The sequence below is a fragment of the Myotis lucifugus genome, unplaced genomic scaffold (genome assembly GCF_000147115.1).
Source record: "Myotis lucifugus unplaced genomic scaffold, Myoluc2.0 scaffold_216, whole genome shotgun sequence".
Lineage (NCBI taxonomy): Eukaryota > Metazoa > Chordata > Mammalia > Chiroptera > Vespertilionidae > Myotis > Myotis lucifugus.
In genome coordinates, this window is record NW_005871264.1 from 1,090,630 (window position 1) to 1,103,295 (window position 12,666).

General features: G+C 36.0%; 1 protein-coding gene across 5 annotated transcripts in view; it reads left to right on the top strand.

The window, feature by feature from the left end:
• Positions 1-12,666, top strand: part of QRSL1 (glutaminyl-tRNA synthase (glutamine-hydrolyzing)-like 1) — a 24,194-nt gene that overhangs the window by 6,554 nt on the left and 4,974 nt on the right. For 3 of the 5 annotated variants that reach the window (XR_002831489.1, XM_006098010.3, XM_023761758.1), the window contains 6 exons: positions 1,608-1,704; positions 4,168-4,344; positions 8,121-8,296; positions 8,386-8,498; positions 11,046-11,238; positions 11,734-11,851. Coding sequence is in view for 4 of the 5 variants with exons in the window: in XM_006098010.3 (XP_006098072.1) it covers positions 1,608-1,704; positions 4,168-4,344; positions 8,121-8,296; positions 8,386-8,498; positions 11,046-11,238; positions 11,734-11,851 (874 nt within the window). In the remaining variant the exon portion in view is untranslated. The remainder of the gene's footprint in view (positions 1-1,607; positions 1,705-4,167; positions 4,345-8,120; positions 8,297-8,385; positions 8,499-11,045; positions 11,239-11,733; positions 11,852-12,666) is intronic. The other 2 variants (XM_014463666.2, XM_023761759.1) reach the window with 1 other exon arrangement.

Below are 12,666 nucleotides of genomic sequence, written 5' to 3' on the forward strand. Positions count from 1 at the left end.
GCCTTGGGTAGCGTGAGTGCCGGGCCCTCCGGATTTGGTCTTTGGTACCCCAAGCAAGCCCAGCCACCAAAGTGGCGGGCCTTGGAGCTGCTGGGGAACAGGCCCCCCGTTGCGTTGTTTGTGTCTTCTATCAGGCCCCCAGCAGCCCAACCAGCCCCAGCACCACCTAAATAACTTAAGGGAAACTTTATTAAGTCTACTTTTAAAAGCAATCTAGTTTAAAAATGAGTTGGCAGTTAAGACAGAACAAAGAACATGGTACCTAAAGAGTGAGATAGACTGACAGAGGAGAGGGCTGGGCACTGGTCAGGGGCTTATATGCCAACTGTTCTCCACCTGGGAAATGATGTAAAATCGGTTTCTTTAGTTTTCTGCTTAATGGTCTTCTCCAGCACTGAGGTCAGAGGAGCCGCCTTCCAGCCCATAGGCTGCTTCTCAGAGTCGAAAATTTCGCTATAGGCCTCTGCCTAGGACAGGACCTCTGCACCCCCAGGGTGCATAAACACACAGGGCTTCCATCAGGCTCCGCTGATCCCAGGGCCCGGAGGCCTCTCGGCTCCGCTGATCCCGGGGGCGGGAGGCCTCGCGGCTCCGCTGATCCCGGGGCCCGGAGGCCTCCGGGCTCTGCTGATCCCCGGGCAGTGAGGCCTCTCTGCTCTGCGACTTCAGGGCTGTTTGGCTTCGCTCTACCGCTTGGAGCCTGAGTATGCAGATTAACCACCATCTTTTAGCTTCTATAATTGAAACATTGTATCTTTTGGAGCTGTTGCTTCAGGAGCTCAGAGCCCTGCAGCTGCAGGCGGGAACCTTGGTTTCCTCTATCACTGGGGCAACCAAGCATCCTGTTCTCAGCTGCCTGGCTGCCGGCCGCCATCTTGGCTGACAGTTAATTTGCATATACTCACTGATTAGCCAATGAAAAGGGTAGCGGTCGTACGCTAATTACCATGTTTCTCTTTTATTAGTGTAGAAGATATTTATTTGAGTATTATGTTTAGTTTTATTCTTTACAGTTTAGTAAGTCAAAAAGGAATCACGTTTATCAGGATGCTTGGATCCTAGAAAGAACGTGAAATGGGAAAAGGTTATTCAGAGTACTGTATACTAAAAGTAATATTCTGAGGTATGTGCCTAGATTCCTCTGATAGGTAGACTGTTGTTAATTGTTTTTGAATATACACTACATGGAGAGAATTTTAATTAACAATAAAAATCTATTTATTACTGGAAATGGATAAAAATCACTGTGATATAACATCATCTGAGAAGAAAAAGTCAAGTACAATAATCAAAAATATGATTTGTGATTAGTGTCAAGTGAATTAGGTACACCTTTGTCATTCAATATTTTGCAGGACTGTTAAAGTCAGTATTTTTATGTTATAAAAATAGTGAATATAGACTGTCTTTGGAAAACATATAGCATTTAGCAATAGAAAAAATAAACTTTTGGGATAAAGTACAACCTACTAGTCAAATTAAGAATAATTAACACATGTCAATACAAATTGCTTAATTGCAGTTTAAAATCTTGTTTCTTTAATATGTTTTATACGTTCACTGTTGTTGTTTTTTTCCTGTAATAAAAATTACTGAATTTTTTTCAGGTTATGTACCACCTTATAATGCCACAGTAGTTCAGAAGCTGTTGGATCAGGGAGCTCTACTAATGGGAAAAACAAACTTAGATGAGTTTGCTATGGGGTAAGTAAAATTGAAATTCTCTTCTCTCATATTTCTTCCATCTGTCTTTAATTTCATTATGTAGCTCCCTAAAGTTATTGAGGTGATTTTTTGAGGATTCTAATGCCAGTTTCCCATTCCCTCTGTGAGATTATGCTCTACTGTCTAATACATATATAGTCATATTTCATTTTAGTTTTAGTTTGCATTTCCATGATGACTAATGTTAAATATTATGTGGTTTGCCACCCATATATCTTCTTTGTTGAAGAATCTATTCAAATCTTTTGCCTCCCACCTTTTTTTTTTTTAGTTGGGTTGTTTGTCTTATTGAGTTGTAAGAGTTCTTTCATACAGTTTGGATTCAAACCCATTATCATACAGGTGATTTGAAAATATTTTCTCCAATCTCTGGCTTGTCTTTTCATTGTTTTGGCATTTAGTAAATACATATTGAATAGATTAATCCATGGAACTAAACTCAAACATAGGTTATTAGGCATTGCCTTGAATAGCTGATCAAAATGAATATCAATGAGGGTGAAGTGAATATCATGTACTTCCAGATGTGATGCCCTAAGAGGAACACACCATCATTTATGCAATTTTCCTATCCTAAAATAATAATAAGGAAACAAAAGACAAATCTGAAATTAGAAACATTCTATTAAGTGTCAATATCTAAAAAGCATAGGAAGGCTGTGAAAATGTTCTAGATTAAAAGAAGTTAAAGAACATAAAACCCAAAACTTAAAGAAGAAAATGTAGGAGAAAATCTTTATGACCTTGAGTTAGCCAGATATTTTTTAGGACACATAAAGTACAATTTGTAAAATAAAAAATTGATGGTTTGAACTTCATTAAAATTAGTAACTTCTGTACTTTGAAATATACTGTTTAAAAATGAAAAACAACAACACTACAAACTGAAAGAAAATACTTGCATTACATATGTCTGAGAAAGAACATGCATCCAGTATATATATAGACCCTTTCCCAACTCACTAAGAAAACAACTCAGTTTTTCTTTTAATGGGTAAAAGATGTAAGCAGACATTTCATTAAAGAAGATATACAGTTGGCAAGTAAATACATAAGAAATGCATCACGTTAAGGAAATGCAAATAAAAAACACAATGAGATACTTATACCTATTAGAATGGCTTAAAAAATGAGAATATCAAGTGCTGACAAGGATAAAGAACAATTGGATTTCTCATACATTGCTGGTAGGGAATTCAAAATGGTGTCACCATTTTAGAAAATAGTTTGGCAGTGTCTTATAAAGTTAAACACACTTACCATATGACCCAACAATCTCAGTCAAGAAGTGAAGAATTATGTTTACACAAAAGCACTGTCTATGGCCTTTCAGTACAATATTTATTGTGACTTTATTCAAATTGCCCAAAACTGGAAATAACTCAATGTTCATTGGCTAATGAATGATTTAAAAAGTAAAAAAAAAAAAAAAAAAAAAAAAAAAAAGAGGCTTAAGAGACAATGATAACTAACTGTAGTACCTGCCCCTACATCTGCTTCTGTACTGGGAGGGCGTAAAATGCTATAAAGGACATTATTGGATCAGCTGACAAAATTGGATTATATACATTAAATTAGATAAAAGCATATTAATGTTAAATTTACTGATATTTATAACTGTACTGTCCTATATAATAAAGAGCTAAAATGCTAATTAGACCAAACAGTAGAACGACTCTCCGGATGACCTTCCAGGCGAAGCCAGGGCTTCGAGGGCTGAGCCCCTTGCACGAATTTCGTGCATCGGGCCTCTAGTGACTATATGAGAGAATACCCTAATCTTAGGAAATACATATTGAGTACATACTAAAGTATTTAGGACTAAAGGGCCATAGCAATATAATTTACCCTTAAATGGTTCAGAAAAAAAAGTGTATGGACACACATACACAGAGCATACAAATGATAAAACAAATAAGGTCAGATGTTAACAGTAGGTGAATCTGGGTAAAGGCTGTAAAGTGCTTTTCATGCTATTTTTATTTTTATAACTTTTCTGTATGATTGAAATTATTTCAAAATTTTAAAAAAATAAGTTACTAGTATTCTACCTATAATGCTTTTCTTAAAACTTCTGATTAAAATAGGGTTTCCTTTAAAAGACTTTGTGTTAACCGTTTGAATGTTTGTGACACTACAACCAGAAGACCTTAATTTACAAGGGAAATCATCTTAAACTGAATTAGATGATCAACTGGGATATAAATCTTTATTTCTTAGTAGACTAGTTTTCTCTACTTTCTATCACAAATGCTCTTACTTTCTATTCTCCACTCCTCAACTATCTATTTGAATAAAACTACATCTAAGCAGGCTTCCTATCTTTTCCAATTCAGTTTACAGTGGATTATACAGTGTCGGAAGTAAATAATAATCAGAAGAGGAAATTTTCACATGAAATGAAAGTTTTATTAGATATCTTGCTTCACTTCTTCATCTCAGATCTGGTAGCACAGATGGTGTATTCGGACCAGTTAAAAACCCCTGGAGTTATTCAAAACAGTACAGAGAAAAGAGGAAGCAGAAACCCCATGGTGAGAACGAGGAGACAAATTGGCTTATAGCTGGAGGAAGCTCCGGAGGCAGTGCAGCCGCCGTATCAGCGTTCACATGCTTTGCGTAAGATGTTTTTTCTATCTGTACTTTAAAACCTAACCTGGTACAAATAGTCATAAACTATAGGCAAAATCCAACAATAGTCAAGTTCATACTTCGGTATTTCATATATATAAAATACATATATATATGAATTTTATAAAATACATATATGTATACACACACGCACACACATACATTATTGATTTCAGAGAGGAAGGGAGAGGAAGAAAAATAGAAACATCAATGTTGAGAATCATTGATCGGCTGTCTCCTGCACCCCCTACTGGGGATCTAGCCCTCAGCCCGGGCATGTGTCCTGCCCAGGAATCAAACTGTGACCTCCTGGTTCATATGTTGACCATCAACCATTGAACCATACCAATTGGGCAATACCTCAGTATTTTTATTCCTTTTTAGTGAGCTATTTGTGTCCAGAGATATATCAAAATTATATCTTATTAATACATTTAACTATACATGTATTTTATACATTTAACTTTAAGATAACATTTAGCCTTGGCCAGCATTGGTCAGTGGTTAGAGCATCAGCATGTGCACCGGAGTATCTCAGATTCAATTCCCCGTCAAGGGCATATACCTGGGTTTCAGGTTTGATCCCCACCACCAGTTGAGACGCATGTAGGAAGCAATCGATGTGTCTCTGCCACATCGATGTTTCTCTCTCTCCTCTCTCTCACCCTCTTCCCTCTTCCTTCCACTCTCTTTAAAATCAATGGGAAAAATATCCTCACCCCTCAGATGAGGATTAAAAAAAATAATAATAATATAACATTTAAAGTCTTCCTATATAGTATCTGGTTCTCTTAAAAACATGACTTTATGGATCTTGCAGAATAAACCAGTTAGCATAAATGGACTTCATTGAATTTCATTTTTTAAATAATTTATTTGGGTATCTGGTTACTGATTGTACAGATATTTAAGTACTAACATACCGTGGCTTTAGCTGAGTGCTGCTGAGCTAAATTGTTAGCTATGGTTTATCCTTCACCTAATTCTGACTTTTGTCCCCCCAAAAAGGAAAGAAAAAAATGCTCTTAATATATATATCAATAGAATATTTAAAAGTGTTTTTATCAATCAGCAACTAAAAATATATATCAGTAAGTAAAGGTTTTTCAAGTTTGTAGGGAGCTGATTTGTTCAACTGTCACACTTTGTATTTGGAAAGCATCAATCATGCTTTATCTCTTAAGTCCCATTTGTAAAGCATTTCCTAACCATCTAAGGAAGAGTAAATAAATATTGCTGTTATTATAGTTCTCTTTCCTTAATTATCCACTGTAACTAAGCTCTTTCAGGGACATTGCAAGCAATAAATTATTTATATTTTTAGAGCTATGAGGATTTATTAGACTCTACAGATTTTTTTTTTTTTTTTAGTTTCCCTGGAATCTTGTTAACAAGTAAAACCATTTCATTTTATCTCTGTGAAATTTTATAGCACTGCATTAATATTAATGAGAGTTCTGATAAGTTAGGCCTGCCAGATTAGGTGCTCTTTCCTATCCTCATCACCCCATTCAGTGTTCATCTTTCTGAATGAGCTTTGAGAAGATGGCATTTTGACACATATTTCCTATGGAAATGCAAATTTTACTTTACATAGCTGTCAGTGAATCCTAATAAGAAAATGTATCGTTTTAGAAATTGTGAAAGCAACAGTCTGATTTTGTGACTCAAACGGACTTGGTAAGAAAGGCATCTAATTTGCATTTTCTGTAGAACACAAGGGCCATGTGACTGGTAGGAGCCTTGTTTAATCCAAAGCTTCACTCTGGGTGTAGTCAAGAGAAGCACAGACCCAAACTAACTCCAGATTGAATGGGTCCCAAAATGTCAAGTGTTCTGCTTTATCCGCCCCCACCTTTTGATTCATTCTTTCTATAATAGTTTTAAAAATGAGAAGATTCTTGGAATACTATGCACCATGAAAAAGAATGAGATGCTAGAGCACTGGTGACATGGAAAGACAAGTATAGCATGTATAGTATGACCTTAGTTTTATTAAAAGTAATAATTATATATGAATATATGTATGTTAGTTGCATGGAAGTGTCTGGATGAATGTATATTAAAATTGATAACTAGATTTTTATCAGGGTAATTATAAGAGAAATTTTACTTTATATACATCATACAGTAGGACATTATAATTTTTCCAGTAGCCATGTACACTTTTCTAATTAGAAAAACTTTTTCTGAAACAGTTTTTTAAATGTTTTTAATTTTTAATTGTAAAATATACATAACATAAAATTTACCATCTTAATAACCATTTTTATTTATTTTTTTTTTAAATATATTTTATTGATTTTTTACAGAGAGGAAGGGAGAGAGAGATAGAGAGTTAGAAACATCGATGAGAGAGGAACATCGACCAGCTGCCTCCTGCACATCTCCTATTGGGGATGTGCCCGCAACCCAGGTACATGCCCTTGACCGGAATCGAACCTGGGACCTTTCAGTCTGCAGGCCGACGCTCTATCCACTGAGCCAAACCGGTTTCGGCATCTTAATAACCATTTTTAAATGTGCAGTTCAGTAGTGTTAAATACATTCACATTGTTGTGCAACCAATCTCCAGAACTTTTTTCATTTGCAAAACTGAAACTGTATCCATTATACAACAGCTCACCATTTGCCTGTCCCCCAGTCTCTGCCAACCACTCTTCTCCTTTCTGTCTCTATGAATTTGACTACTCTAGGTATCACATATAAGTGAAATTATGCAGTTTTTGTGATGGCTTATTTTACCTAGTATTATGTCCTCAAAGTTAGTTTTTGTGGGAATTTTTGTTGCTTAATAAGAAAAGCATATGCTCTATGGGTAACTGGGCAAAACAATGAACAGACACTTCATAGTTGGGTAATACAAATACAAATAAATGTGAAAAATTATTTTAAAATACACATTTACAAAGCTTTTTGGTTATCACTTTAACCATATTTTAAGAACTGTTAGTACTCAGTGGAACAATGAAACATTAAACACAATTTGATTCACTGCAATTAAGAATATAAATTGGTACAACCTAATGAGTAATTTGACTGTATATATTAAGAACTTATAATAACAGGCAGACTCTTTGGCCCATTAACTCTATTTCTTAGAAGCTAACTTAAAAAATAATCAGACATATGGGCAAAGGTTTATGTTTAAAGGTGTTTATTACAAAGTAATTTATGATGCAGTTGTTATTCTAGTTGGCAACAACATAATGTTTAAATAAATTAAAATACATTTCTACCCATGATTCTAAATGGGGTAGTAGAAGGGCTGTATCTTAATTTCTGGGAAGGGTGTATTCAGTTGTTAAAAGCATACTATAAAATTGCCATTAAAAGAAGGCATAAGATTTGTATGTATATTGATAAGAGAATGTGCTTTAAAATATTAGGAATTGCCAACTGAGATGATAGAGTATTATACATATTTTAAATTTTCAGTAATTTTAATGATCTAATAAAAGGCTCATGATTAGCAAAAAAGAGATAGAAACTTATGATTACAGAATAACCTGAAGTATGAAAGAGAAATGCATTTTTAAAAAGACTTGAATATGCCACATATTAACAGTGTTTGCCTCAGGATGGTGGAATATTTTGTTACCTCTTATCTTTTTCTATACTTTAATAATTCTCTGAGATAAGCATGTTTTACTTTTATATAATCAGCAGGAAATACAGTTTTAAAATATACATTTTAAAAGGTAAATTCCAAATGTAAATAGAGATATGTCATTCTTCTAAAGAGAATTCCATTTAAATTCCAGGGCTTTAGGATCAGATACAGGAGGATCAACCAGAAATCCAGCTGCCCACTGTGGAGTTGTTGGTTTAAAACCAAGCTATGGCTTAGTTTCCCGTCACGGTCTCATTCCCCTGGTGAATTCAATGGATGTGCCAGGAATCTTAACCAGATGCGTGGATGATGCAGCAACTGTGTTGGGTATTTATATGATTCCATGTAGTTTGAAAATGTTACAATTTCACTGTAAAACAATGATGTCTGTCACTTCCAAGTATTTTTCTTTACAGGTGTACTGGCTGGGCATGACTGCAAAGATTCAACCACAGTACAAGATCCTGTTCAATCGTTTATACTTCCCAGTTTGACAGATGTAAGCAAACTATGTATAGGAATTCCCAAGGTAATTCTTCCCTTTCATTACTTTACAGAAGTACTGTCATGTCACATACAGAGCACAGATTTGGGAAACAGATTGGTTAGGTTTGAATCCTTGCTCTTCCTTTTATTAGCTACTAGAGGCCTGATGCACGAAAATTCGTGCAAGAGTAGGCCTTCCTTCCCCTGGCTGCCAGCACTGGCTTCCCTCTGGCACCTGGGACCCGGGCTTCCCTCCTCTGGTCACCAGCAGGCATCTGGGACCCAGGCTGCTTCCCTCCTCCAGCCGCCCGCAGGCACCCAGGACACCAGTTTGCTTCCCTCCTCTGGCCACCTGCACGCATCTGGGACCTGGGCTGGCTTCCCTCAGGCTACCCGCAGGCACCCAGGACCCGGGCTGGCTTCCCTCCAGCCCTGGCTTCGTCAGGAAGGACGTCCGGAATGATGTCCGGATCACATCTGGTCCAATTAGCATATTACCCTTTTATTATTATAGATGTGTAACCTGAGCACACATGGTTTAATCTCTCTAAGCTCAATTTCCCTATCTGTAAAATGGGGATAATAGTAGTATTGATTTCAGAGAATGGTGAAGTTTGAATTAGATAATCATCATAGGGATATAATACAGAGCATGGCGACTATAATAATAAAAGCATAATATGCTAATTAGACCAGATGAAGCTGGGGCTGTGAGGGAAGCCTAGGTCCCGGGTGCCAGAGGGAAGCTGGTGCCGGCAGCCGGGAGAAAGAAGGCCTACTCTTGCACGAATTTCGTGCATTGGGCCTCTAGTAGTTAATAATACTATATAGCATATTTGAAAGTTGCTAAGAGAGTAGATCTTTAAAGTTCTAATCACAAGCAAAAAAAAACTATATATGGTGACAGATGTTAACTAGACCTATTGTGGTGATCATTTCTTAATACATTTCTTAAATATCAAATCATGATGTACACCTGAAACTAATGTAATATTATGTTGTAAACTATTAAACCTAAATAAAAAGAATTAGATAATCATGTTAACACATTGCGTACCAATGGCCAGTTAAGTTTCTATTGAAAGAGTACAAAAAAGTTTTATATAATGTTAAAGGCACGCTTTAAAATTAAATACCCATTGCATTTTGAAGTTATTTATTACATGTTCTTACAAGCTAATATCTTTTTAGACTATGATACTTTGTAAAACACTGTGTAATATGAAGAATTCTCGTGATCCGTCTACAATGTGTTAAGCAAGGGTCTGTAAGATTTTTCTATAAAGTATCAATTAGTAAATATTTTAGGCTTTCTGGGCCATGCAGTTTGTCATAACTACTTAACTCTGCCACTGTAGTAGTGTGAAAGCAGCCATAGACTGTATGTAAACAAAGGAGTGTGGCTGTGTTCTAATAAAACTTTATTTTCCAAAATAGCTATCAAGTCACATCTGACTGATGGGCCTAATTTATTAATCACTGATGTAAAGTGCATAGCCCAAGATATACTTTGCATAGTAAAGGATCAATAAATGTCACTGACATTACTATTAGTATTACTACTATATTTATTATGGTAGCAATTAAGTAATCCATACATGAAAGTAAATATATTGAATTACTGACCTTTAAGCTTAGCAGTAATTTTTTTTTAATCCTCACCCAAGGATATGTTTACTGATTTTAGAGAGAAAGGAAGGGAAGTAGCGAGAAAGAAAAAGAAACATCAATGTGAGAGAGACATTAATCAGTTGCCTCCCATACATGCCCCAGACCAGGATCTAACCCACAGCCTAGGTATGTGCCTGGACTAGGATCAAACTCCCAACCTTTTTGGTGTACAGGACGACACTCCAACTAACTGAGCCACCCAGCCAGGGCAACAGTAATTTTTTTGATATTTTTTTGTTGTGCGAGACTGTCCTATGCATTGTAAGATGTTTAGCAGCATCACTGCCTCTACTCTTAGAGGTAGTGCCCCACCATACCAGAATCCCACAACCAAAAATGTTGCAGATACTACCAATGTCCCTGTTTGACAGGAAGAGGATAAACTTGCCCCCAGTTGAGACCACTGCTGTAGGGAAATTGTACTTTCTTTAAAATCTTCAATTAAGGTCATAGCTGTGCCTTCTTTTAAGGGCCTAGAGAATGCACAGGTTGTAGAAACAGACATAGTTTAGAATCCTAGATCCTCTACTTACCTGCTATGTAATATTAGTAAAGTTACTTAACTTCTCTAGTCTCTATATTTTTTATTAATAAATTGAAAAATAATACCTACATCATGGGATTATTAAAAGCATTAAAGTTGAAAAGCATCTAGCAGGGTACCTGATATATAATAAACATTTAACAATTATAAGGTCTCCAACCAAATCGCCAATCTTGACTATTGTTAAAGAGCTCACTCATATCTAGTACTGTGCTTGTCATGCTGTGAACACTCTTAAATTAGTTCAATCTTTCTGGCTACCTACTAGCAATTTAATCAAATTTTCTAATGTATTGTCAAAGGTCCTGGAGTATAAATTTTTATAAATCATCAATACAGAGGTTCTAATTCTGTTTTTTAACTTTTTCCAATAAGGAATATCTTGTACCAGAATTATCGAGTGAAGTACAATCTCTCTGGTCCAAAGCTGCTAAGCTGTTTGAGTCTGAGGGGGCCAAAGTAATTGAAGTGTCCCTGCCCCACACCAGTTATTCAATTGTCTGCTACCTTGTATTGTGTACATCAGAAGTGGCATCGAATATGGCAAGATTTGATGGGCTAGAGTATGGTAAGATGGTTGGGTTAAGGTAGTTGTCTCAACATCTGAAAGGTTCACTTTTTAGTGACAATATATGTATATTGCCCAAGATAGTGTTGATGATTTAGAAAAGTAAATCAGTGAATCTTTTGGCATTATACTTACACTATTTATCATTAATATCTCTGTGTGTTCAATTCACTTTTCTGGACTGAATACCTTGAAGAGATAGTATCTTATCTTTGTATTTTCAGTTCATCTAATGTAGTGCTTAGCACATGGTAGATGCTCAGTAAACATTTCAATGAACGAACAAATGAGGAAGTGAACAAATAGTGTCTCCGTCTTGGTTATTTTCTTTTGTCTCCTTGAATGCTGACTGGCCAATCACTCACAAGGCAGATAAAGAAGGGAAACCAGGAAGGACAATCCACAATTCTTGTATTGGTCACAAATGTAAATTTAGGTCTGTTTTTCAACCAAAACTTCCTTCTTAAGTAATGTTTATCTCTTTTTGGTTTTCAGGTCACAGATGTGACATTAAAGTGTCTACTGAAGCCATGTATGCTGCAACCAGACGAGAAGGCTTTAATGATGTGGTGAGAGGAAGAATTCTCTCAGGAAACTTTTTCATATTAAAAGAGTAAGATAATTAGTTTAGGAATTTTCCCCATTCTTAAAAACTCAACAGTAAAGTAGTAGCAGATCTTATAAGTTGAAATATTTGCTAAAGAAGCAAAATCTTTATGATTTTAATTAGAAATCAATTAAAGGCTTATTTATGATACTTTAGGTTTCTATTCAAAAACAAAAATGGGAAGTTTTAGTTAAATGATTAGTAAAAACTAAGTAGGAAGCCCTGAGGGATTTTGGCCTCATTAAATGTCCCCTGACTATTATTGCCACATTGGCTTATGGCTGTGAGAGCCTTAAGTAGTTACTTTGGTGTCCCTTGAGAAAAATTTAGGGAATCAACTTAGTTTTCCCTTCCACTATGCACCTGTTTGCTCCAAGAAAGAATTCCAAATTACTATGACTCCTACCTAGATAGTCTTCAATATAAGTTTATTGACCATCTTGTGAAGGCATTATTCTAAATGAAATAAGAAAAAGATAAATACGATATCATCTCACTAACATGTGGAGTCTTTTAAATAAAGAAGGAAGGAAGGGAGGGAGGGAGGGAGGGAGGGAGGGAGGGAGGGAGGGAGGGAGGGAGGGAGGGAGGGAGGGGGGAAGAAAGGAAAGAAAGGAAAGAAAGAAGAAAAAAAAAAGCCTAACTCATAGAAACAGAGTAGAATTGTGGTTGCCAGGGGTTGGGGCTGGGGGAAATGGAGAGATTTTGGCCAAAGGGTACAAACCTTCCAGTGATCAGATTGAATAAGTTTCTGGGGATCTAAAGTCTATTATATTTACCGTAGATGAACAGAACTGTATTAATATTACTTGAAAGTTGCT